The sequence below is a fragment of the Scophthalmus maximus genome, chromosome 21, assembly GCF_022379125.1.
Source record: "Scophthalmus maximus strain ysfricsl-2021 chromosome 21, ASM2237912v1, whole genome shotgun sequence".
Taxonomy (NCBI): Eukaryota; Metazoa; Chordata; class Actinopteri; order Pleuronectiformes; family Scophthalmidae; genus Scophthalmus; species Scophthalmus maximus.
The window spans coordinates 12,758,789-12,786,044 of NC_061535.1; the positions used below are offsets into that span (position 1 = coordinate 12,758,789).

At 47.8% G+C, this 27,256-nt stretch overlaps 1 protein-coding gene across 3 annotated transcripts; it reads left to right on the forward strand.

Annotated features, from left to right (window-relative positions):
* Nucleotides 1-26,822, forward strand: sh3kbp1 (SH3-domain kinase binding protein 1). 3 transcript variants are annotated; one of them, XM_035618927.2, is made up of 19 exons: nucleotides 7-164; nucleotides 6,268-6,425; nucleotides 12,373-12,487; nucleotides 13,814-13,920; nucleotides 14,443-14,587; nucleotides 14,683-14,762; nucleotides 15,248-15,337; nucleotides 20,224-20,293; nucleotides 21,406-21,500; nucleotides 21,920-22,015; nucleotides 22,270-22,321; nucleotides 22,454-22,525; nucleotides 23,643-23,778; nucleotides 23,886-23,956; nucleotides 24,083-24,189; nucleotides 24,948-25,085; nucleotides 25,281-25,492; nucleotides 25,699-25,762; nucleotides 26,562-26,821. In XM_035618927.2, exons 1-19 carry the CDS (start codon nucleotides 161-163, stop codon nucleotides 26,598-26,600), a joined length of 1,851 nt encoding a protein of 616 aa, XP_035474820.2. In that variant the 5' UTR covers nucleotides 7-160; the 3' UTR covers nucleotides 26,601-26,821. The 3 variants fall into 3 exon arrangements, with proteins under 3 accessions (XP_035474821.2, XP_035474820.2, XP_035474822.2); XM_035618928.2 differs by lacking the exon at nucleotides 22,454-22,525 and having other exon boundaries at nucleotides 1-164; nucleotides 26,562-26,822; XM_035618929.2 differs by lacking the exon at nucleotides 15,248-15,337.
* The last annotated feature ends 434 nt before the right edge of the window (nucleotides 26,823-27,256 follow it).

Genomic DNA, 27,256 nt, shown 5'->3' on the forward strand with positions numbered 1-27,256 from the left:
GCTGTAGCGGATTCAGTATAGTGCGAGCAGGAGGCTGCGGGCTCGGTCCGGCACAAAACCTCCCCTCTGTACCTGAAACCAACCGCCTCCTCTCCCCCCCCACCCCTCCTCTTACTGACCAGCCTGCGGGAGCACCCCCACCGCACACCGGGAGACATAAATGGGTGAGACGCTTTGCTTTTTCTTTCTGATTTGTAGGGTGTCCAAAAATAGCCTTCCTCCCCCCCTGCGCCTTTTGCGCATCTGGATGCGCGCGAACAAAACGCCCGGTCCAGATGCGCGCTGGGGTTCAGCCTCTCTCTCTCTCTCTCTCTCTCTCTCCTTCCTCCCCGGTCTCTCCTCTCTCCTCCCCACCTCACCTCGCCTCCCCTGACGTCGCTTCCAAGCCAGACACAGCCAAGCTGTTTGGAAGCGAGCGCACATTTCTGCACGCTTCCATCGCCGTGGTCATGAATAGAAAAAAAGCTTGCGCGTGGGTGTTTGTGTGCGCAAGCGTGCGCACGGGCGCGATTTCAGGAGAAGAAGGAAAAAAAAAAGAAAATAGGCAGCGGATCACATTGATGAGTTGCAGATGTTGACACGTTTACATTCTCTCTCTCTCTCTCTCTCTCTCTCTCTCTGTGTGTGTGTGTGCCTGCGTTGCGTTGCGCGGCGCTCGACTCTGTCTCCAGCAGCTCCCCGGTCTCCCGGTGGATAAAAAAACCACGCAGGGCCTGATGTGTGACATTTGCCTCTCCGCGTCATCCCCCCCCCCCCCCCCCCACCCGCCCCGCACCGCACGCGAGGGAACCGACCGCAGCTCTTGACGCGCGACTCATCCGTTAACTTTGGTGCATATTCGAATCTTGCTGGAGAGTTCACATGACTCCGGGTGATACTTCCCCTTTTTTTCCTCTGCTCGCGCAACTTTTTGCAACCGTCGACTTGGAGACCTTGCGAAGCGAATGATTGGGTTCGTTGATCGATATCGTAGATTGCCATTAGGTGCAGCCACGGTTCAAAGTGTTCTCCAGCGTCTTATTGCTTCTCGGTCTCTGGCTGCATGTAAACAACATAATGCTCGGTTAACCTCAGGGGGAAAACACTCAGGCCAATAGTGAAGAGCAGGCACCTATACCACATGGGCCCCAGATCATTGTGGGGGCCCCCAAAAGCCCCAGATGCCCCAGATGTGTGCAGGCGGAGGTGGTTGGATGGATCGCAAAAATTGTTTGTACGTTATGAGGGCGTCTAAAACCCCCGAGTGGGCCGGATCAGTCGTACATGCAGAGCAGATGTGTAAATGCCCAGTTTCCTTTGTATCGGATCTTTACCTGTGTAATATCGCTAATTCTAAATGAGAATTGGATGTTTGTCTATGGGATGTTTTTTAGGTGCTGACTCAGTAGTTAACATAGTAGTTAACATAGTAAGACGTCGCCTTTAACTACGACCTCAGTAGTTAACATAGTAAGACGTCGCCTTTAACTACGACCTCAGTAGTTAACATAGTAAGACGTCGCCTTTAACTACGACCTCCAGTAGTTAACATAGTAAGACGTCACCTTTAACTACGACCTCCAGTAGTTAACATCGTAAGACGTCACCTTTAACTACGACCTCCAGTAGTTAACATCGTAAGACGTCACCTTTAACTACGACCTCCAGTAGTTAACATCGTAAGACGTCACCTTTAACTACGACCTCCATTAGTTAAAGGTGACGTCTTACTATGTTAACTGCTGACGGCTTTATATCGGGAATTGATAATTGGCATCATTTAAGGAGGCCACAGACAACGTTCGTGCCCCCTAGTGGTTCCGAGCGGGATGACTGTTTGGTCGCTGGCGTAAAAGACGCGGCATCATAGCGAGACGCCGGTAAGGACGCAGGTACTTTTCCTCAGAGCTCCTGAGGAAGTTGATAACAGTTGTGAGAAGTAAGACGTTTGTACACCGAAGCTCCTACTACTTACCAATTTGGAGGAATAACCTGGAGGGAAGCGTCTTGGTAGTATTAATAAGTAGCTGGTGTGTTACTTGGTGATCTAGTAGAAAGGAAACAAACTGCATGTCATTTTTGAAGCCTCTCGAGTCCCGGAGCTTCTCTCCACGGAGTGAATGTCCGTCATGGGTTCCCTCGTGTTACATCTCTTTTTTCTATCGCTCATCTTCTTCGCCTTCTTTCGTTCCCCTGTCAACGAGGTTCTTTCTGTCTTGCGAGTTTGGCTTGTTCCTGTCAATTCGGCGGTTCAACCGTCCACCACTGGGGACAGATAGCGGGAGAACGCCAATGCCGCAAATCGAGGCGTCATTTTTCCGCGAGAACCGCGCCCGTGGTGCAATCGAGGCTCATAGGACCGCGCGCGCAGTGTCGTTTTTGTAATCACCGTTACGCCGCGCGATCAGACTTAACATCATAATGACAAGTTATGACCAAAAAGTTGTCTTATTTCCGCTTTAAGTGCAGAAGAGTTGCATTGAATTGTAATAGGTTGCACAACTTATAATAACGTGACCCCTGAGTGTATGTGGATGCTGTGCAAGACATTAAATACAGGAAACTTTCATTTAAAGACAGCGAAGCCCTTTTGAATGTCAGTATATATTAACGTGGCCTTGCAAGGCTGCACTGTGAGCAGCTTCTGGTGATGCACATTGCAACCTGCAGGTTCATGTCCTGCAACCTGCAGCAGGTGGATTTCTCTAATGCTTCCGTTGCTTTTTTTTTTCTTTCTTCAAGGAGGATAAAACAATGTCAGAGATCTATAACTGCCACCCTCCAGTGCCTCAGAACTGAGAGACAAAGGGGTTTACTTCAAGACGTACCGCTTTTGTAGAACAGTGGAAACGCGTTAAAAGAGCTCGGCTTCCCTCTCGCCGTCACGGTCTCAACAGAGGAGAGAGTAAGGGAGGCTCCACCTGCGCTGGAAGAAAACTCAAAGACGACAACGCACAGAGTCCTTATTGGAAGGTTGTCAAAAGGCTTCCTGCAGCAACGACAAAAACAAAAAAAAAATATGGGAGCGCCGCGCGTTAGAAGTAAAAGAAAAAAATGACAATATGTGAGCGAGAGGCGAGTCGGGATTTTCCTTTTCAACGTGGGAGAATTTTTGCCGAAGTCTGTGATCTGATCCACGGTTGTGAGTGGGTGGCGTTCGACTCCCAGTGGGCCGCAGTCCAGCGAGGATGTTTTACAGACAGAGACACGCAGCTGCTCCCGACGTCATCGCCGTCGCCTCATCGTCGCCATCGACAGCAGCACTGACACATACGACTCAACACGGGTTCGCTGCAAACCAGTGAAATGTCAGCGTGTGCGTGTGTGCGTGCGTGGTTTCCCCTTATCTAAACCGAGTGCAGCTGTTCAGAGGCTCGGCTCGTCTCGGTTCCTGTTCGAGTGGGAGTGCCTGTTACTTGCTTGACCACTTGAGCGGGAGTTTTTCTGTGTTGCACGTCACACGACGAGCGCTTTTGAGGTTCATCCAACGCTAATTCAACCTTTAATTCCGCTAAAAATGTACTTCCCTTATTGATCAACTGATTGTAAAATGTTAAGAAATAGTGAAAAAAAAACATTACCCAACAGGCCAAATATATATTTTTTACCATCACGGAAGACAAAGTGAAGAAATCGATCCTGCACATTTAAGTAGCCGTGACCTTTAAGTTGGTATTTTCACCTTGGATAATGAAGAACTTCTATATTAAGCGACTTATCGTCGCAGCTTTGTACAACAAGCTTGGTCAGGTTTGCTCAAAACAGGTGGTAAATATTTTTGCATGACGTTTTCTCGTCTCAAATTTTTAGAAGTATTGAGAAACTGTAGCTGCAGCGGTCTGGTCAAAAACTGCACAGGTGCAGAAGTTCAGTACGTTCCGCCACTCCAGTCGACCTACTGTACTGCCCTGCGGTCGGCGAGAGAGCCGCCGCAAGCTACCAATTCACAGAACGCACTTCCCCTTCCTGAGCAAACCCACCACACTTCCACTCTCATGGCATCTGCCACTTCCCCTTCCCCTTCCCACATGCATCACAGCTGAGAGCGTAGAAAGCAAGACTGTGTGTGTGTGTGTGTGTGTGTGTGTGTGTGTGTGTGTGTGTGTGTGTGTGTGTGTGTGTGTGTGTGTGTGTGTGTGTGTGTGTGTGTGTGTGTGTGTGTGTGTGTGTGTGTGTGTGTGTGTGTGTGTGTGTGTGTGTGTGTGTGTGTGTGTGGCCTCCCCCCCCCGCCACCTGAGCAGCAGGCGAACATGGGCCCTCTCTCCGTCATATCTGCGTCGTTGAACGCGGGTGTTCTGAGAGAAGTCTTCCAGCTTCCCGCGTGACGCACCTGCAAAACTGTCAGCAACACCCTGACCTTGCACATTTGAACACGGCCGCTTTCTGAAGTCGTCATTGTGGGTGTTCGCCGCTTGTCGCACTGCTGCGTAGAGAGAAAAGTGACTTTTGTGCATTTTCTACGTTCGCTTTGAGGCGGAGGATGTGTGTGTGTGTGTCTGAGTCATAGCTACCCCTTTGTACCGATGTTCCCATGGTTACGCCATCCCCGAAAACCCCCCCCCCCTCGGGCCTTGATGACCAATATGATCGTGTGTGTGTGTGTGTGTGTGTGTGTGTGTGTGTGTGTGTGTGTGTGTGTGTGTGTGTGTGTGTGTGTGTGTGTGTGTGTGTGTGTGTGTGTGTGTGTGTGTGTGTGTGTGTGTGTGTGTGTGTGTGTGTGTGTGTGTGTGTGTGGTTTAGACTGAGGGAAACATTTTTTTTAATGTGCATGTGTCATATATCGCTTCAAGGCTTCTATTTGAATTAGACATGTCCTGTTTTCTAATCTGCCTATGCTTTCATTCGCTGACGCTGCCCCCTCAACCTCGTCCACGTTCACCTGCTGTGTGTGTGCGAAGGCGACACACAGCAGCACTGACTCTAGCTCCACCACATCACAGTCTTGTATAATCCTCACGAGTCTGCTGCACAAGTTTTTTTTTGTTGTTTTTTTTTAAACAGAAACACAGTTTTTCATTCATCCACTGAATTCCACAGCATGTGCTTCCACTTTGCCATTGTTTTGAAGGGTGTCAAGCTGCCGTTCGGCCAATCCCAACACTTCCTGCACAGATATTTCACAATAAACCTCCGGGTGGAAGTTGACACGATGAGTCCGGTCTGAATTTCTTGAAATCTACAGGTCTGAAACGATGTACAGTTACAGTATGTAGTCATTTTTTAGGTTTGCTCACATTGCTAGTAGTATTTTGAGTTTTTCATTTTGAGTTTTTTTACTCTAATCACGTTCCCTTTTACTTAATTTGTCCGTCACAGGTTGGAGCCTCCTTGCGCATGCAAGGCCAAGCTCTTCCTCTGCAGAGATTTTACTTTAATACAAACGTCAAGAGATAAGATGGCTGTTACGGTTAAATCCTCAGTTCATGTTAACTACGAGAATTTGACTGGAAATCTTCAATCGGAATGATTTCCATTGGAATTTTCAAAATACGCCGCAGATTAGGGAGGCGACGGCATCACGGTGACGAGAGGTTTGCAAACAAAACAATCGTGGTCGAGCTGAGAAGCAAAAAGGAACTAACGCTGACCGTCAGTTTTGCGACTCGTCCTCTGCGAGGGTCATAACGACTCTGGCCACTAGAGGGCCTCGTCTCTTGACGGAACAACCGATGCTGTGAAAGCAGGGAATGCATTGAATGCGTTGTTTTTTTGGGTTTTTTTTACCCCAAGGATGCTCACAGTGAGTTGTGATACGAAGCGCTGGATGTAAACAGGACTTTAATTTGCTCCCAGGAAAACTCCAGTTGGCACCGCTTGAATTATTGATGCCGAGTCCCAGAGCAGCGGAGCGGCGACTTTGTCGCCGCGTCGATGGAAGTAGGGCGGCGGAAATGCATCATTATGCTGAATTTCACCATTTGCGCTGTATGACAGTAAAGGTAATTCCACTTCCCCCTCAAGATTTTTTTCCAGCCTATATTTGTGCATATCTTGAGAGTCACCCCCCCCCCCCTTTTTTTTTTTTTGAATACTGGCTTTTATTCAAGGAAATGAAACACTCAGCAGAACAAGAGCTGCACCGAGGATAAAAGGAAATACCGTTTACTTTATTGCTGCGGTGTTGCGGGGGCCAAAGTAAACAGTGTTCTGATGTCGAAGTCAGCCGTTCACTTGCCCCCCCGATAGGGAATCGGTGGAATGTGATAATAAAAAAAAGCCAACACCTCTGCACCGATTCACCGTTGTCACGCACTAATCCCTTTTTGCCGTCCCCTCTGTGCGTCGCAGTGGAGGCCGTGGTGGAGTTCGACTACGAGGCTCAGCAGGACGATGAGTTGAGCCTGACGGTGGGTGACATCATCGTGAGCATACGGCGGGACGATGGAGGATGGTGGGAGGGAGAGCTGGGCGGACGCAGGGGGCTGTTCCCGGACAACTTTGTCAGGGTGAGTAATCACAGACACTAACCCACCACCACCACCTCCTCCTCCTCCTCCTCATTCTCATTCTCATTCTCCCTCCACATTCTCAGTCTGTTGCACACTTCATCACCCCTCAGGCAGCGGAGAACACACTCCGCTCCCGTCGTGTGCCTGTAGTGTGGTTTGTGGGGGGGGGGGGTTTCTTTTCTTTTTCTTGCACCACGTGCATGTTTTGAACTCCTCCTCTGTGAGGCGAGATAAAGTTGAAAATTAAGATTGCATGAGATTAAAGGGATTAGGTTGAGTTTGTGGTTGGGATGTGTTTTGGTTTAAGATGAGGTTAGTGTGAGAGAAACCACACATTGACTGACTCTGCAGTTAGGAATAGATAATAATGATAATAATGATAATGCATTTCATTTATAGAGCACTTTTCATTGCTAAAAGCAATCTCAATGATGATGAAGTCAGTTTTCTTTAGTGGTAATCAAAACATGCCTTGTCTTTCTTTTGCTTTTACAGCAGTTTCAAGAGGAACAGTGCTGTCAAATATTAGTGTCATGTTAATGAAAAGCTTTTGCCGTTCACATATGTATGATGAAACGCGAGCAGGATGTCGTCCGTGTCAGACGTCCGAAGGCAGCTGCAGTAATGGATGACAAGTAGCTGGCGCAAACCAGTCCAGGACGTAAATCATCTATAGACGCGCGAGAGGGTTCATGCGCGTGCCACATCAGCGGTTGCTTTGTCACGCCGATCTGTAAACTGTCTTCACGCCGGTGAATCGTACTCAGCGGTGCGTGACACAAGGGGAAGTTGAAAATGTTTTCAGGAGGCCGGCGAGACCATTTTTCGACAGCGCTACTGCAGAAGTGCGACTGTTTCTGCAAACTGAATGTCACGGCGCTCGTTCGCTGTCTGTCAGGCAGACAATGGGCGTGTGTGTGTGTGTGTGTGTGTGTGTGAGAGAGAGACAGAGACAGAGACAGACTGAGGCTGAGAATCGCAGTGATACCAGACTGGTCTGTCACAAGTGTGTGTGTGTGTGTGTGTGTGTGTGTGTGTGTGTGTGTGTGTGTGTGTGTGTGTGTGTGTGTGTGTGTGTGTGTGTGTGTGTGTGTGTGTGTGTGTGTGTGTGTGTGTGTGTGTGTGTGTGTGTGTGTGTTGGGGGTGAGGACAAGTTAAAAGGGCAACAGGAAGTGATGGTATGCAAGCAACCCCCCCTCGATGTTAGGGTTGGGGTCAGTGAATGAACATTGTCACAAAGAAAGAGGCTCTGACAGATTCTGAGCATTGTTTGTAAAAAAAAAATATATATATATATATATCTGTCGGGACATTTGGCAAAGCAAAACCAATGTCCCAGAGATGATATCAGACATGCTTTTACCAGAGCCATTTGACACATCTTTTTAATCTAACAATATAGCAAATTCTGTCACGATAATAGTTAAAATGCAATCGGCTGATATCTACGACTGTTTACCCCAAACAGGGACCTGGGTATGGCTGCCCTGTCCCTTCCATCAACCTAAGACCATTGACAACATCAAAGCTGCAATTAACCGATTATTGTCATTATTATTCGACATGTTAATACTTTCTATATGAACTGATTTGACAAAGGAATGTGAGGAAAATAGCTCATATCACAATCTCTTAAGCCCGAGTTTAAAATCAGTATTCATTTTGCTGTGAGATATGATAAAAAACTACAAACACCCGTAGAGACTCGGCTCAGAAATGACGCTGACACAATGACAGCCCTAGACAATACTGTCATTTGACCCTTTCTTTGCTTTTCCCAAAGAAGCGATTAGACGCGACTGTATTCTTCATGAGTCCCTACTGACCCATGTTCCCGCGGAGGTGGAGGATATCCTGTTTGTGGGAGCTGCGGCCGTCATCCGACCTCGGTGAATTAGACAGGCAGGTATTGCGAATCAGCTTCACATGCCTATTAGATTGACATTTAATGCTCTGGCGGTCAAGGTCAACATTATTCTTCATGGTGCAATAGGAAGAGCTGAAGTTTGCCGCCGGTCGTTTTTTTTTTTTTTTTTTTTTTAAAGTCACCGCGGACGTCGGTTGTTTGAATTTAGCCAAGAGCGACGCTGAAGTTGACTTTTTCTTCCCCTTAATGCGGTGGTGGGTGGTGAGGAGGAGGAGGAGGAGGAGGAGGATGATGATGATGATGATGATGATGGTTGCCCGCCAACAGCTCCATCATTCCGTTTGTACGACGAGAAATGCACTCGGCCTTCCCCCTATCACCGCGAGTCAAGTTGCTGGTTATCACCGAATATCACGTGCAGCCTAACAATTTGATTATGCAATCTGTAGTCGATTTCAAGAACCTTCCGATTGTATGTGTATCTGCTGTCAACGGAGGTGTTCCCCATGCGTTGGCATATTCCACAATATTTGATTCCATGCTGTAAACTTGACCTTTGACGAATGTTATTTAAAAAAAATCAATACACCGCCAACCTACACAGACACTACTTCACTAACGTGTCGCGGGTGTAATAAGAGGTTATAACATGCCCTCTGGGGAAGTGTTTTTAAGTAGGAACAGCTGATGTAGACATGTCAGCTGGACCAGTGAGTGACGTTGCTCGATAAAGGATGACGTTTGTGTTAAAGAGGGGGAAAAGATACTTTTCCTTTGCATTGCAAAACAATGTACTTTTTCTCTCTCTCTCTCTCTCTCTCTCTCTCTCTATATAATCGCTCTCACTTTCCCTCTGCCTCTTGTTTCCATGAGTTACAGTTTCATGTTTTCTCTGCCGCAACACAAGCGCATTGTTTTGCACGATCTGTGATTTTTCGGAGAGAGGAGTCAAAAAGGTCAGAGGTCGGGCGAGAGCGGCGGTGCAGTGTAAACCACATTCCAGACGCGCACACACACACACACACACACACACACACACACACACGCCGCGTCGTGTACACTACGCAGGTGTTTCCTGTTCAGATATGATGAATCACGCCGTCTTCCTCCCCTGGTTTCAGCCGGGCTTCCTTTAGCTCTGGTCTACCTCCGTAACCCCACAGGAGGAATTGCAGTCGAGCGTGAGCGCGGCCCAAGTCGTAACAAAGGGCCCACGAGAGCGGCAGTGCAGTTGGATCCTGCGTTTGCAAGAAGCCACACAGCCGTCAGTGTGCGGTGGCGAACACAAATATATTCATTACTCAAACGAGCAGCCCTAGTCGATCACAGATGGGAGTTTTTACGTTTCCTCTGGAATTCATTAAGGCAAGAAAAAGCCAAAGCAGCCAGTAAACACGGCCTTTGCTCATAAAACGCTCTGGGCTAACGGATGCTGGCTGTTGGGGGTTTTTTTTGCGTCGTGTAGAGTCTCCAAGTGAAAAGTGGTGAAAAGGTGTTTTTTTTCCATCTTCTGCACTGTGACTGCAGAATCGATGTGTGTTTTCCTGTGTTTCACAATCGACACTGCATTAGCCTACTTAACAAACTGCGAACGGCGGCCGCCGGGGTAAGGTGACCCCTCGGTGGGCCGGGGAAGATGTATTGACGGAGTCGCGGAGAGTTATTACCCAGCTCTGCAGCTCCCCTCGGCCCCGCGCAGCATTTTAGCATATTTCAGCTCATCGTTTTGGCTTTAGGGGCCCGAGACGTGAGTAGATTATGAGATAAAATGAGTCCCAGGGAACAGATAGTGGTTTACCACTAGCGGGGGGTCGCAAGATGAGAAATCAATTTGCCAGAAAATCAAATTAATCCTAAAAACGATAAGAAACAGCGTATTTTTCGCCATAATTGTTACAAAAGATTAAAAAGAGAAACATATCGTCAGCCTCTCTGGTTTCCTTTGTCCCCACGTGACCCCTAAGGTGATTGGGACAGATCGGTTGCAGCAGATCAATTTACAACACCGCAGGAGACGTTACGACGGGAGCTCGTGCATTTTTTTTTTGTTGCCATGTAGATCAAATCATAGACCTCTCAACTGCCTCACGTTGTACAGAAATGAATCCAAACAATATCGGATACTGGGATGCCGCCATCTTGCGCTGGTGATGTCACTTAGAGTCCAGATCAGCAGCGATCATGGAGAGGTGTCGTGGTATGGAAGTCCCGCCTATACGCAGACTCGACCAATCATGAGTCAGTCTCAGCTGTCGACCGTGACATTTCACCCCATTTTTATAGCATCGAACAACTAACCGGAACCAAACTTATTAGAAAAACACGAATGCTTGAACATACATCGGTGTGATAAGAACTACCCAAATCTTTTTTTTTTTTGGACATCATCTTTGAGTTTTCAGTTTGGTCCATGTCCCATCTGATGACGTGGAGGGGGCGGGGGGGTTTATGGCCTATACCGCAGCCAGCCACCGGGTGGCGATCCAGATGTTTTGGCTCCACTTTTGGCGAGCTGTCATGTCGTCCATCTTTACATGCAGTCTATGGTTCAAATCAATATCCTCTGTGTTAGAGACTCGTCACCCCCCCACATCAGAATGGGTTGAAGCATACAGTTATTGTCGGGATCGTCAGCTGAAAAATTTTCTTTGTTTCGTCTCCGTTGATGCCAAAGTGGTCGGACGTGTCGATTTAGTGGACAGCCTCTGTTCGGCCCCTTGGTTTTCAGTCTGCCCCTCCCTGTCGGCGGTGGACTGCTCATACCCCATGTCAGATTTTAATTGGCCTCTCAACGACTGCGTGCGCGTGCGTGAATCTTTGCTCTTCGGGCTGGTTTGTATAAAAATCAAACTTAAGTCCAGTTCCTAAAATGGCTCTCGGCCTCAAATGTGCTTCAACGTCTCGTCTTGTTGATATCTTTCGGATCTCCGCGGCTCATTAGGTCTTTCACGCCACACGCCGTGTGTGTGTGTGTGTGTGTGTGTGTGTGTGTGTGTGTGTGTGTGTGTGTGTGTGTGTGTGTGTGTGTGTGTGTGTGTGTGTGTGTGTGTGTGTGTGTGTGTGTGTGTGTGTGTGTGTGTGTGTGTGTGTGTGTGTGTGTGTGTGTGTGTGTGTGTGAGTGAGAGCGTGTGAGCTTCTGTGAGTCAGCGTACCCAGGCCCGTCTGCCTCGCTGAGCTGCGCTCGCCACAGGCCAGAGCTTATGAAACAATGTCATGATGAATGTGGTGGTGGGACGTGAACCCGTCGTTTCCCCTTTTTTTTTTTTTTTTCTTTCTTCTTCTTCTGCGACTGAATGTCTGCGTGTCTCCCCGCGTTGTGTCGCCTGTTTGTTGATTTTGCCCGGTCGCTCGGCGTGTGTCGCCCGCCCCCTCTCCGGTTCTCTTGATCACTTTCGCATGCTGTCTTGTGATTCTTTCATGTGAGTGAATGTCACGGGGGGACGGGGGGGGGTCAGTGAGCGGAAACGGAGCCGCGGCCGCCGCAGCGGCGGTTCGGTGTTTGTGAGCTTGTTTGTCTGCAGGTCAGCGGCGAGGGTCGCCTGGGCTGCTGACATCCACTGCAGCTCCTCACCCATTCTTCTGTGCTAATATTATATTTACCAGTATAGTAATAACACCCTAGTTAATGAAAGAATGTCCTCAGCCACGTGGATCAGTCACATCTGCCCAATTATGTTGCACGGAGATGCGGCACGAGTTTATACTTTCCTCCTTGTTAGCGACACGCCACCGTCACTGATGTCGTCGAAGGCTCGTCATCACTTTTGCTGACCAATCGCAAAGTTGTTTATGATCCTCTGTGTCGTCTGTAATCACTGAGGTGCAGTCATTCTTTGATTATTGAGAACTACTCTGAAAGACTTTAATTGAATTATATTACTTTTACTCTGAAATGTTTTGCAGCTGTGACGTTGTCTCATTACCTAATATCCCTGTAATTCTCCATCATTGTATTATTATCATCATTATTATTGTCTCTCTAACCTCAAACTCCTCACCTTCCTTCCTCTACGCCTCTTCCTCCTCATCTAATCACCTCCTTGGCCTCTCTCTCTCTCTCTTTCTCTCTCTCTGTAGGAGATAAAGAAAGACGCGAAGAGGGATGCAGGACAGGCCAGCATGATCAGGTCTGACCTATCAAACGGCAGGGCCAGCCCCGTGTCCGACCCCAGCGCACGGCCCGGAAGGAAAGGTACTCGCCTCGACTTACACACAGACGCATACATTCATAAGTGGCGGCGGTGGTCATAGGCGGCTTTGAGTCGTCAGGCTCAAAACATAGATCCTATTAGTGTCTGGAGGGGATCTGGGTCAAGCATTCCTCGCCCAACGTCCGACTGCAAACGTGGATACGTACACACGCTCACTATTCACACATGCTCAGGGGAGGGGTCAGAGGGGAGTCATGGGACGAGGGACTGCTGACATTTCCTGTCGGAGCAGACAAACAAAGAGACGCAATCTGATGAATGGGAGACACAAGGCAACTAGAGAAGAAAGAGGTTAAATGACCACAAATAGACACAGAATGATCACGAAGAGACACTAAATGACCGCAAAGGGATACAAAGCGACTACAAAGAGATGCAAAAGGACTATGGACAGACACACATGGACAAGGGAAACAATGACCACGGAGAAACAAAGTGTAGGAGACACAAACCGACAACAGAGAGACAAAAGATGACTAAAAAAGGATATGCGAAATGACCAGAAAGAGACACAAAATGACCCCAAAAGACACAAAACAACTCTAAAAGATGCAAAAGTACAATAAGGGGACGCAGAATGACCACAAATTGACCACAAATACACAAAGCGACCAGTAGGAGACACCAAAGGGCTACAAAAAGTCACAAAATGACCCCAAAAGACGCAGAACAACTAGAAAAAGATGCAAAAGGACTATGAAGAGACACCAAATGACTAGAAAAAGACACAACATGGCCACAAACAGACACAGAGCAACAGTAAAAGTTGTAAAACAACTACAGAGATGCAAAGCGACCACGTGACACTCCACCACACTGCTGGAGAGGCGGGGGCTCTTTAACGCGGCCATATTACATTGAATAAACCATTTAATCTTTTTTTTTTATTATTGGCTATTATTCTACACACTCTTTAAATGTGAGTTCCTGAGAGTGTCCCAATCCGTCCCTGCACATTCCTGCATGAGTGGTCACATATACCGACTGACATATGGCTCCTTAAAAAGATAAAGACGTGCGACCCCTTGTGGACAAAAGGGGAACAGCACAGTCAAATCTCGAGGGCCCAGCTGGTGAGGAATGAGTCGAGGGGTGATGAGAGACAACTGCAAAGGCCAATGGCCAGTGCTAGTTACACTGTCTCCTCGTTGGAAGGTCAATGGTCATCAGCGTGCTCCGCCACGAGGGCTTCTAATAAGTCAGGGGACACCTGCCCACTCACTGTCAGTCATGGATTATGGACGTGAGCTAATAATGTCACATAAATATATCTTGTAAGTGCTCTTTTTTGCGTGTGTGTGTTGCAGGGGAGCAAATCCGTAAGCGAAGGTGTAAAGCTGCTTTCAGCTACGTGCCTCAGCATGAAGATGAGCTGGAGTTGAAAATAGGAGACGTCATCGACATCATAGCAGAGGTACTGAAAGGCTGATTACACTCGCAATGTTTTTCCTTTTTCCCCATCTTATTTGCCTCCTGACCTCTTGTCCACTAGAGGGCACTGACACGTTATATATTTTTTTATCTTGGTCATAATTCTTCAATAATTAAATTGAAAAAGAAACCAAATTTGGGAAAACAATCAAAAATCAAATGTCAATCAGGCTCATATGAAGAAAATATGAGTAAAACATGCGGTTGCAAGAATAATATTATTTACATTTAATGTTTTGGTTTGGAAAAAAAAAAATTGTATTTTTGTTTATGCATTTTGGAATTTGACTATCCATTTATGTGCATTTGTTTTAATGCTCCAGGGCTGTATTCCTGTTACAATCATCTACATACTGTTCTGTTTATAAGAAGGAATAATTCCTGGCAAATCAAACGCTAAACCTTTGGGTTTTTGGGGATCGGAGGGCGTTTGTCTTGCACACATGTGCATATGCATGTGTATTCATCTGTATCAATATCTATGTAAATTTATGTATGTGTTCAGGTTGAGGAGGGCTGGTGGGAGGGGCATCTCAACGGGAAGTCTGGAATGTTTCCCTCCAATTTCACCAAGGAGATCGTGACCGAGTCCGACGCGCCCGCCACAGACACGCCCACCTCGCAGGAGGAGCTCCGCAGCGGCCGCACGAGTGAGTCTCAACCAATCAAATCATGGGGGGGAGGGGGGGGGGGATTTGAATCAATCATTTTTTTTTATTCTACTAAATTGACATTGTGTGTGTAGGTAAGGACAGCCCAGGCAGTGAGAGCGATGGAGGAGACAGTCGGTCCGAAACGGGGTCGGGAGAAATCCAGCCCAAGAAGGTAAGTGGCCGCGTGCAGGGCGGATGTTACGAACAGATGCTCCTACAGCACGTGTCACACCTGAGACTTGTGCTCCTCGTGCACTCTGTGTTCTGCGCACGCACCGAAACAACAAATCCTGCACATTGTCTACTCGCGCGCTCGAAAACCCCCAAAGGACGGATGCGGACACGGACACGGACACGGACGCGGACACGGACTCGCTCGTGATCCCGTGAGAATATTGGGCAGTTTAAAGAGACAGATTTTGATTTCCCCTCAGCGACCGGAGGAGACCAAAATCAGGCATTAAAAAAAAAAGAAAAAGATGATTAGGTTTCACGTTTGCCAGGTGAGGAGAAACATGAGTCCAACTCAAAGCTGAGTTTGCCGCCGTTTGCCGTATCCACTTAGATGACAAACGTCAACGGCCTTAAAGACACGAATGTGGTCGTGCTCTGTCTATTTATCAAAAGCTGTTTTGCTTTCTTTAATCCACTCTGTAGGTCCGGGGGTTTGGCTTTGGCGACATCTTCAAGGACCAGCCCATCAAGCTCAGACCTCGCTCTATAGACGTCGTCTCGGAGGCGGACAAGGCGAGTGGCGAGCGCGCTTGTTTTTTTGGTTTTTTCCCATACTGTAGTTGTGAGCGCTGTTATTGCCTCTTTCCCAATCGAGGGGCCAATTTCAGTTTTTATCACATCGTTTGAGATGTCACAATAACGGCTCTGCTCCTCTTTGGCAATGAGGTGTCTGACGTCAGATGGTAGTGATGCAGCTGGTTGGAGCTCAACCACGCTCATCCTCCACTTTCGCTCGTTCCAAAGGCGCTGGAGCAGAAGTGTCTCCCGTCGCATCGAACTCGCCACGTTCACAAATGGCTTGGCTCGGTGTCTTGTCGTATCAATGATCTGCTCTCAATCGTCGAGGTTTCAGCTTCTCGCCCGTTGGCTCGCTCAGCACAGACCTTGCCTCCGTATCAAAATGTCCAAATGAAGATGTCAAAGAACGGCTTGTTGGGCAGAGACTCCGGCGGCGGGCGCTCACTTCGTCCGGGGGCATTTGTCCCTGAGCCCCCAGCTACAATGACGAAAAGCGTGACATTCTTCTTCTGTCCGTCCGTCCAGTCCGTCCATCTGAAATCTGGCCGCGGTGTCCGTCAGCGGTGTCGCCTTCGCCCCTTATCGTGCACTGACAGTGGGCGGTCTCCTCTGGGGCGTGCGTCCTGAAGGACACGCTCGTTCACCCCAGGAAGAAGATATCTTTTATTGCCCTGCCTGTAACCGTGTTCTTTACCTTAACTTTGACCCTAAAACTAAGTCATGACACCAAAATTGTCCCAACGGCGATGGGTTCGGACCGCATTTTATCAACACACAGCGCAGGGCCCGTCTTTCTATGTATAAAATGTCTTGCTGCTATAATTACTTTCATAGTGACTGAGTGGCGACGGAAGGACGTCTGAGTCTTGGCTCCTCCCCTTCCTCTGTTTCGGTTACACAGCGGAGGAAGTGGTTTATGTTGACACACACTAACACACACACACACACACACTCACACTCACACACAGACACTCACACACACACACACACACACACACACACACACACACACACACACACACACAGACACTCACACACACACACACACACACTCACACACAGACACTCACACACACACACACACACACTCACACTCACACACAGACACTCACACACACACACACACACACTCACACACAGACACTCACACACACACACACACACACACACACACACTCACACTCACACTCACACTCACACACACACACACACACATCCTGCAGGGATTAGACGAGCAAAGCAGAAGTGAGAGCTCCACAGGGCAGAAAGAGAGAGAGAGAAGGAGTGAGAGAGGAGGGGAGGTTATACAGTTTTTCACTGACGTTTACATATTCTCACACACACACACACACACACACACTGTCTCCAGCTGCCTGCGCTGATGTAGCAACGCCTGTCTGACTTTAACTGAAGGCAGACGAGAGGACGGTAGGGTCAACTTCTCTCTCATTCTCTTCCTCCCTCATTTCTTCAGTTGAAGTCAAGTTTTCCCTTCGGCAGCTAGATTTACTTTTACGTCCCTGCTTCCTGTGTGCTGGCATTTGTTCTTCTGCTCGATGTGGGCTGCTTGGCGTGACGAGGTGTAGTTCTGGCTACGGAGTGGGCGACGAGGGAGAGGTGCCGTTCAGGGTCGTGAAATAATTGGTGCGTTCGGTGAAGTCAAGTTTTTCTCATTGAAATCACAAAGTGAATAAGGAAATGAGTGTGATAAGAAGGCAGAAATTGCAAAAGTCCTGCGCGTAAAATCGAAATTATTCTTACCAGAAATGTGTATTTTTCGACCGGCTTTTGTCGTAATTTTGGTGAATTGACCGTTTAATGCTGTGCGCACCAGCTTTTGAACGTGTGTGTGTGTGTGTGTGTGTGTGTGTGTGTGTGTGTGTGTGTGTGTGTGTGTGTGTGTGTGTGTGTGTGTGTGTGTGTGTGTGTGTGTGTGTGTGTGTGTGTGTGTGTGTGTGTGTGTGTGTGTGTGTGTGTGTGTGCGCGTGTGTGTGTGTGTGTGTGTGCGTGCGTGTGCGTGCGTGCGTGCTGAAGGATGTTTGTCAGCCTGTCCTGCTGTTCTGTTGCTTTCATGGTGAGACGAGTCTCTCTGCTCCCTAATGAGACTCCGGAGGAGGTGACGGTCTCCTTCCGGGACTGGGGGGGGGGGGGGGGGGAGGCTGAGTCACGGGAAGCCACGTCAACTATATATATTTTGCCGGCTGACAATAACACTTTGGGTTGTGTTTTGTGCCGGTGTGCGACATCTTTGCGTTTCCACGCCAACAGGAGGAGAAGTGTCCAGTGTTTTCCTCCAGAGCTCTTTGTCTTTGTGGTGAGTCAGAGTCACTCGGCCTCGATACCGTCTGACTTTACAGTCGAAAAACAAAGTGTGCCCTGTCATTTGACGTAGGGAGGTAGCGGCTCCCAAAGGCAAAACGTTCTGAACAACTTCATGAATGTATGAAACACGAGCCTTTTTGGTGTAACCTGGATCTTGGACCATTGGATTGGCTGATTCCCAATGTGTAATAGAAAAAAGGTCAATACCTCGCCCCCTCTGTGCAGGTTATTGATCTTCTGGTGCACCAGTACCGTTTGGTCACTGTATTAATTAATGGAAAGTTTATATTTAATATTTAATAACTCTCCTGTCGGTAACCCTGCGAAGGAGATGTCCCCATCGCTTCCTAAAACCTCCTCAAGTCGCCCTCTGGTTTTAGTTATGGAGGCTTTAAGAAAATATTTATACTATCAAACAGTCCCGGTATTTGAGCCCCCTTTACTAAAACCAGGGGATTATTGTGGGTTTATTAAACTTGGCAAATACAGGACTTTTTTATGCTGAAAACAAATGGACTGTGAAGAATAAACAGGAGTTGTATTTTTTCACACTTACAGGTCAATTGACCTATTCAGGTCATATTGGGCTGAAGGACTTTTATAACTGGAAACCAGTTTCAAGTTTCAAGAAAAGGGAAAGAATCCCTACTTTGGGAGCCTGACCCATATCCTCCTGAGAACAGAGGCATCTATGTGACCGATAATGTGTTTGCTGTACTTCAGTTTCACGCTCTGAACCAAGATAAAGTCAGATGACTCCAGAAATAAAAAAAAGAAAAGAAAAGAAGGAAAGGTAACGTTAGAGCACCAGTTTAATCATCGTTGTTTGGTCGGAGCCGGCGACGCCAGCAGACTCAATACGCTGATTAAGAAAGCTGGCAGGAGGTGAAGCTGTGGGGGAGATGGAGATGATGCACAACAGCTATTCATCATGGATAAACAGGACTCGGGAACCACGGAGACGCTGGATGTCTCAGGCAGAAGTGTTGAACACAAGAGCCCAACATGTAGCGAGGAGATTTCTTGTCCGTGTCGCGGATCAACCAGTGGTCAGTGCACGGCGTCCAACAAACCCTCTCTCTCCTGGCTATATCTCCATAGTAACACTCCCTTAGAGTGATGTCGTCGTCGCCCCGCGTCCGTGAGACTTCTGCCCAACGATTGTTTCGTCTTGCCGTAGATGAGATGACCTCGCTCGGTGCCGGAGAAGACCCGCCCACGGAGACTCCTCAGCACACGTTACCAGGTCCCCGTGCGCATTATCTGGCAACTGATTGCACATGACTGCGCTGTTTCATGTCAAATTCACACGTTGTAGGGCCCCCCCCCCCCCCCCCCCCCCCCCCGCCCCCGCCCCGGTTGAATTTCCTGCCCTCGCACTTTTTTTGCGAGCGTGCAAGTTGACAGTTGGGTTTTGCAGGGACGCGGCGGTGGAACGGCAGGAGGTGCAGCGAATGCAGCTTTGAGGTATTAGGGGGAGGTGTCTCCCAAGCCTGAGAGAGAATCATTTCGGGGAGGGGACGGGACATTTCTCTTTCCAAAATAGGAAGCTGTGAAATTGTGTCCTAAAAGGAGCTTGTGTCACATTTGGTCTCAATGGAATCTTTTATTCGACGGTGCTCACTCGGCGGCATGTGATCGTCTCGGTGATACTGTAGTGATGTCTCAGGGCTGGTGGCACCACATGGGTCTCATTAGGGAGGGGGGGAGGGGGGGGGGGTGTAGAAAGAGGAGAGAAGCTGGTGACGGCAGGCGATGTGGGTCACAGAACAGAGCTGTATGTGTGTGTTCGGGACAGACCGGGCCCTGTGTGTGTGTGTGTGTGTGTGTGTGTGTGTGTGTGTGTGTGTGTGTGTGTGTGTGTGTGTGTGTGTGTGTGTGTGTGTGTGTGTGTGTGTGTGTGTGTGTGTGTGTGTGTGTGTGTGTGTGTGTGTGTGTGTGTGTGTGTGTGTGTGTGTGTGTGTGTGTGTGTGTGTGTGTGTGCGCTCTCTCTCTCCTGTGAAGGAGCCACCCCGGTTCCACAAACACTGTCGAGGGATCCACTCCAGCCCGAAAACAACGGCTCCTTTTACATCCTACACACACACACACACACACACTTAATCATCAACTCAGCTCCTTCGGTTTTTCTGCTAAATCCGGTCTCATCCTCTCTAATTGGCCGGTGAGATCGGAGCGGAGGGACACTCTGCCGTTCACTGGGGAGAAGTGGTTGTTTCCATTAAATAGTTGTTTTTGTGAGGCTATTTTTGGAACTATGATCGGTAATTATTTATCATTTCATTTGTGGAATTAGTTCCATTTTGCCAGATTTTGCGCGGCTGGTTTTTGCCTCTAGTGTATTTCTGCCATGGTGACCTAAGTGTCTGTTTTCCCGCTGAATAAATACAATCATTGATAATTGACATCAATTGATAAACTCCACCAGTGTATCAATTTTACGAGGACCAATATATCATATCACTCAGCAGGTTTGAGTGCATATGCAGGTACGAGGGCGAGGTTTGGTTTGAACGTGTGTGAAACTCACGGCTGTCCTCCACTTGTCCGTCCTGCAGGTCAGCGAGGGGAAAGCAGCGAGTGTCGCCGCTGAAGCCATGAAGACAGAACCTGACGGCAAAGCCAAAGGTAGGAAGTTCGCACCAGACTGTTGCGTAGATGAGGCTGCTTGTAGAAAAGCACAATATGAAATAAAGAAGGTATGATATGACAAACTTGTACAAGATTATAAATTGGAATAGTTCCCTTGGAAACTACCTCCAGCCTTGCGTTTGACATTCACTCCTCTACTTGTCCTTTCCACAACATGCCTCAGTTTGTACATCACTTCCTGCCTTTTGGGTAAAACACTTCCTTTAATTCTAATAGAGCATTGTTGGATATTATCACAATATTAGGACCCCCCCCCCGGATGCATTCAGGTGCTCGTGACAAGCCCCGACATCCGAGATTGTTGGGAGAACAATGTCGGGAGGAAAATCTAACTCAGAACACGAGAAAACATTCAGATTCTGCCAAGAATAATGTGAATTAGATTATGGAGTGGATTGGCTGAAGCACACATAACCACCATGAAGGTAGATATATGTTATTAGATCTTGGCGCTGTCAATAAGGGAGGATTTAGCAATTTTTCTTTTTTAATTCATCATATAATAATAATAATAATAATAATAATAATAAATTTCATTTATAGTGCACTTTTCATTCAAAAAGCAATCCTAAAGTGCTAATATAGAAAAGTTATGTACAATTGTATAGAAGCTTTAAAGTATTTAAAGACAAGCATAATGACAAGTTCTCTATCTGTCTTCTTTTGCACTCTAACTAACTGAATACACCATTTTTTGTTAATTTTCTTATTAGATTTGACCTATTATCCAAAATTAACATTATAATTATATATATATAATAAAAATATTAGCAATTGCAACATTAGCATTGTGTAGTTTAATTAATTGGTGTTGTTTTTTTTAAATAAAGTAAATTTAACGCCCGCTGAAATTATTCTTGACTGACAATCGGTGGTGTAACTTCTCACCTTGCTGCAGCGACGTAGAAGTCAATGTTTCCGCCGAGCTGTTGTACGACTTATCTCCAAGCATTTCTACACCTTTTTCTTCTGATTTATTTTTATCGGAAGATTTTCTTACAAAAACTTAATTTACCGGTGATTTCATTTGAAAACGCACGCTCTCCACGGCCTTGTCTGACGTCGTCTCTGCTCTGATTGGCTCCCAGGGCGGGAGCAGTGTAAGGTTCTCTTCCCGTACGAAGGACAGAATGAGGACGAGCTGTCGCTCAAAGAGGGGGAGGTCATCAACATCATCACCAAGGTAGGTCAATACGTCTGTGTCTGTGACTCGACTCATCAGGCGTGTGTGCGTGTGCGTGTGCGTGCGCGTGTGCGCGTGCGCGTGCGCGTGTGCGTGTGAGCGTGAGCGTGTGCGTGTGCGTGTGTGTGTGCGTGTGCGTGTGCGTGTGCGTGTGCGTGTGCGTGTGCGTGTGCGTGTGTGTGTGTGTGTGTGTGTGTGTGTGTGTGTGTGTGTGTGTGTGTGTGTGTGTGTGTGTGTGTGTGTGTGTGTGTGTGTGCGCGCGCGCGCGCGCGCGCGGGGGCCTGGGTGTTTGCATCATTTGGTTAGTCGCATTTGTTTGTGCAGGTCAGAAAGAAGGGAAAAATAAAACAAAACGTAATTTGCATCCAGGCACGCACTTAATGTACTTTGCGAGCATTTAAACCTGTCTGTCGGTCCAGGAGTGCGCGGACGCAGGCTGGTGGATGGGGGAGATCGGAGGGCGGCAGGGCGTCTTCCCGGACAACTTTGTGAAGCTGCTAGATGTGGAGAAGGAGGTAATGTTGGCGCCTCGACGCACACACACATACACACACACACACACACACACACACACACACACACACACACACACACACACACACACACACACACACACACACACACACACACACGTGATATCTGTTTACCGTGACGTTCGGAGGCTGGAGAGTCTCGGAGACGTGACGGATTCCTGAAGCGTTTTGTAAATGTTTCTGCGTCTGTCTGTCCTTGTGTGTGTGTGCGTGTGTGCGTGTGTGTGTGTTTCCAGAGACCAAAGAAACCGCCTCCTCCCAGCGCACCTTCATCCAAACACACCACAGGTAACACCTGACATTTTCTTCTTCTTCTTCTTCTTCTTGTATTTTTAAGTTCTGAGAGAAGAAAAGTGAGGAAGATAAAATCAAAAGAAAAACTCAAACTTTGTAAAAACCCAAACAAACTCTGACCTGTAGAGAAAAGGTCTGAGGTGAAGAAGGTTCCTCCCGAGCGGCCTGAGCATCTGCCCCAGAGAGACCAGGAGCGAGGTACAGTGTGCAGTCGGCCGGCCGCGGCCTGCTTCCGACTTCCTTCTGATCCGTTCCGCTGGCAATGGACAAAATAACCAACTAACACGCTTCCATATTAATAATAATCCATCTTTAGGTCCGCCGGACTCCACAAGCTATATAAATACAGTCCATAAATACAGTCCATTTACAAGGAGGGAGAGCGAAACAGGGGCGACGGGGCTGTTTTCAAGTCGCAAAGTGAGATGTTGAAAGAACTGGGGGAGAAGGAAAAAAAAAAAACCCCCAGAAGAAAAATCACTTTCTGACGGTCTCTTGTCGAGCGAACGGAATAAAGCTTTGATTGAAGAAGTGGCGTCGTGCACCAGGAAGCTCTGGGCACTGCGGTTTTCATCTTGACAAAGGAAGTGGCGCCGACGTTTCTGCATGTGCAAAATCAAATGGTTGGTTTTACTCATTATACCACATAGACACACGACGCAACTGCTTTTCTTTTTGGTAATTTATACATTTATACTTTTTTTTTTTATAAATTGAATTCATATAGAAAAAGGAAAGAGGTGATAAAACACTGTTTCAGCAAACAAAGAAAAGGAAGTCGGGTTAGAAGGAAGTGTAAAATCTGTCAGATTGACGAAGCAGCTTCCTTCTATTCCCACTTGGACTGTGAGTTAAATGGTTTTACTGTTTGTGTAGAGAGGATGTTCCTAAAACCACAAACTATACTGATTAAAAAATTGAAATCATCTCAATCCATTAGAATCTTTTCGCCCACTCACTCCCCTTCAGGCCTCTGGTTTATTTCCGCAGCTTCTCTCCTCCTTCTTCTTCTCTCGTTCTTTTAGCCTGGAGCAACCTCAGACCTTTTTCTTCTTCTTCTATTTAACACATTTGCTCAAACTGCTTTCGTCCTCTTGGGTCAAATTCAGTTCATTTCTGCTCCTGCAGCTCGAGGCGTCGTCGCTGGCCTCCCTCCACCTGACCTCACCTTGCTCTGAATGTGTGTGTGTGCGTCGCACATTATCTTCTACGTGTTTCATTCGTCTTGTAAACCTGTTTTTTTTTTTTATGTGTGTGTGTTTTGTTTGTGTGTGCGTGTGTGTGTGCGTGTGTGTGTGTATATATGGGTGTGTAGGTGAAGAGGTGAAGGTTGGAGACATCCCCAAGCCCTCCCTCCCGTCTCACCTTCCCAAGAAACCCCTCCCCCCAAAGACAAGCTCCGCCTCTTCCTCCCTGCCCCCGCGGCGTCCCGAGAGACCCCCCCCTCTAGCGTCAGTACACACTCGCGCACACACACACACACACTCACACTCAGAAAACATCCACACACACCCTGAGCGCCCCACGTCTAACGTTGTCGTATGGTTTACCTGCCCAGGAGTGAAAGCCCCAAGTCTGAGGGCGGGGCTTCGCCGCCAGATTCCGCCCCTGACAGGTCACAGGACGCCGGTGAGTGCGATCGCCAGCAGCGCCGACCAATGAGATTCAGCAACCCGGTGCCTCGGTAGCAGTCGGCGCGCTCTGTCTGTCTTTTGCGTGCGAAACGTCACCTGCTGTGTGTCCGCTTGTTTTCAGACATGGACCTGGACGCGGTGGTTTTGTCGACGGAGAAACTGAGTCATCCGACGGTGTCGCGGCCGCGAATCACGGACCGGCGGCCCCGTTCGCAGATCATCACACCCGTGAGTGCGTCAGCGGTCGGCCGGACTCTTACGAGAGCTCTTGTGGCCGTGTCACGTCTCCATCCTACATGCTGATTTAGAGCGTGTTTCAAATATGTATTCACAATGACAATTTCAAATTTACAAATATGTCAAATAAAATGGACCTAGAAAGGTAAAAGTTTTCTAGCTATTCTGTTGTATTGTGCTCTAATTTAATGGAGGAACCACTTACAGATGCGAAACACTGAAACAAGTTTCGGCTGCTACTCGTGAATATTCACATTCATTATTAATACATTATTGTTTTTGAGTACAATAAAATGCGCTAAAATAGTAAGAAATGTGTGTCACAACTTCCAGAGCCCAAGATGACGTGTTCACATTATATTCTCTGTCAGACTAACAGTCCAAAAAATGTAGAAATTCAATTTTCGTGAGGATGCAGAACATTTCATTTGATAAGTTTGAGCCAGTCAATCCACAACTAATTGACGATTGTGGGAAAATCACAAAAAAAAAAAAAATCACAAGAGTTAGTTGTCTATCTTGGTGAAGCTTGAAGTATCTAGCTGATTGTGCTTCCTTAAATTTTTTTTTGTTCATTTTTATCAAGCTGTCGTTTCTTTCAAGTTGTGAATAGACGGTTATTGATTCATAACTTCTGTCTAGTCTGCAGTTTTATTCACCGGCTGAGAGAAATTGATCCTCCATCTGCGGAGGAAACTGATATAATAGGAGCAGCGCCTTCATTTCTCCGTCTGTTTTCCATCTCGCAGTCTTCCCTGTCGAGTATCGACCTGGACTCGCCCGCGGCGGAGGACAGGAAGGAGAAGGAGCGAGCGAAGGAGGAGCCGGACGCCGTTCCTGCCCGATCCGTGGACGTTTCCCTGAGGAAAGGACTTCCCACCGCCTCGGTACGATCTCCACCTTTTACCCTTTCGTCCAGCAGAGGGCGCCACACCACTGATTTTCCAGTTTCTGCCCATGTCATATATCATAAAAGATTCCTAACCTGACTAGAAGTTGTTTAGATGCTTTACAACTCGAGCAGAAGATTAATATGAATATTCCTAAATGGTTAAAGTCACTCTTGTTGTTGTTTCTGATAGGCACCGGACAGTAAAGCACCACTGCCCGCCAAGCCCTCGACCCTGACCCCGCCGAACTCCGCCCATCGCCCCGCCTCGCCGTCTTCCTCCTCGGGTCTGAGCCCCTCCCCCGAGCGCCGCCACTCGCCGCTGACCTCCCCGACGGTGGAGGAGCTCAGGAGCCAGCTGAGGGACCTGAGGACCTCCGTGGAGCTGCTGAAGGTCCAGCACAGGTGTGTGTGTGTGTGTGTGTGTGTGTGTGTGTGTGTGTGTGTGTGTGTGTGTGTGTGTGTGTGTGTGTGTGTGTGTGTGTGTGTGTGTGTGTGTGTGTGTGTGTGTGTGTGTGTGTGTGTGTGTGTGTGTGTGTGTGTGTGTGTGTGTGTGTGTGTACATGACAAGATGCTGACATGTTTTGTGTGTGTGTGTGTGTGAATTTCAGGCAGGAGATGAAGCATCTGACCAACGCGCTGGACGAGGAGAAGAAGATCCGTGTTAGTTTACAGGTGAGACTCGTGAAGGACAGATTAGAAGTTTTATAATATACATATGAATTCCATATTTAATACAACTCAATTTACAAGATCAATGGGCAGGACACTTTTTCTTGGCAGTGACCGAAAAAGTTCTGATATTATCATAATTTGTTTGTTGGTACTGTACCTTCTTTCTCTTATCTCATCTAATGACACGAGTCCGTCCCACCTCTGGTTATTCATACTTATAAATCCAGATGTTTTTGCTGGATTATAATAAAAGTTCCTGTTTCGCACTCATCCGCTGACCTACCGGTGGCGATGATGCACCAACATAAGCAGGGACGAGTAAAAAATTTTGATGTACACAATACATGAATTTAAAAAAATAATATTTTCAAATGTTTTATCGGGAAGGAAATGCATGTAGTTAGATCTACAGGATACACAAAACTGAATGTAAACATAACTGTTGTTGACAAGATGACTATTGGCATAACTTTATCTACAATTATTTTTATTGATTGTAATTGTTTCAGTTATTTTTTTAAGCAAAATACCAAAGGATTGTTGGTTCCACCCTCTCAAAAAAGAGGATTTGCTGTTGGACAAATAAAACACTTTTAAGATTTTTCACTATTACCTGACTTTTACAGACAAAACAAATGGAAAAAAAATACTGGATGGATTATTCAACAATTTAAATACTCAATTTTAATTTACAAGACATCCTTTAGTAATGCTAATTATCAAATTGACCAAAAAACAGTAAATGTTAAGTTATTACATCTGTGAATGTGCTGACTGTGTGTGTGTGTTTGTTTTACAGATGGAAGTAGAGCACATCAAAAAGAACCTGTTGAAGTAGGGACGACATCTTCCTCACCGGCTGCACACTGGCCAGTCCCCCCACCCCCCACCCCGTCGGAGGCCGTCATTTGAAAATAGATTTTCACTTTTGGCCCCGAGACACGTCGGCCGAGACGAGAAGTTTGTGCCAAACGATCGTCACGATCACCATCAGCACCATGGAATCAGCCACCTCCCCCCTCCTCCCCCTCCTCCCCCTCCTCCTCCTCCTCCTCCCCCTCCTCCCCCTCCTCCTCCTCCTCCTCCTCCCCCTCCCCCTTCCTCCTCCTCCTCCTCCTCCTCCTCCCCATCATCCTCCTCCTCCTCCTCCCCATCATCCTCCTCCCCCTCCTCCTCCCCATCATCCTCCTCCTCCTCCTCCCCCTCCTCCTCATCATCCCCCTCCTCCTCCCCATCCTCCTCCTCCTCCTCCCCCTCCTCCTCATCATCCCCCTCCTCCTCCCCCTCCTCCTCCTCCCCCTCCTCCTCATCATCCCCCTCCTCCTCCCCATCCTCCTCCTCCTCCCCATCCTCCTCCTCCTCCTCCCCCTCCTCCTCATCATCCCCCATCCTCCTCCTCCTCCTCCTCCCCCTCCTCCTCCCCATCCTCCCCCTCCTCCTCCTCCTCCCCCTCCTCCTCCTCCTCCTCCACGCCGCCTTATCCTGTGTTTACGT

Coding starts and splice junctions, on each gene's coding strand:
- sh3kbp1 (XM_035618927.2), top strand. Junction 6,426..12,372: donor TCCCGGACAACTTTGTCAGG/GTGAGTAATCAC, acceptor CTCTCTCTGTAG/GAGATAAAGAAAGACGCGAA. Junction 14,763..15,247: donor GAGAAATCCAGCCCAAGAAG/GTAAGTGGCCGC, acceptor TCCACTCTGTAG/GTCCGGGGGTTTGGCTTTGG.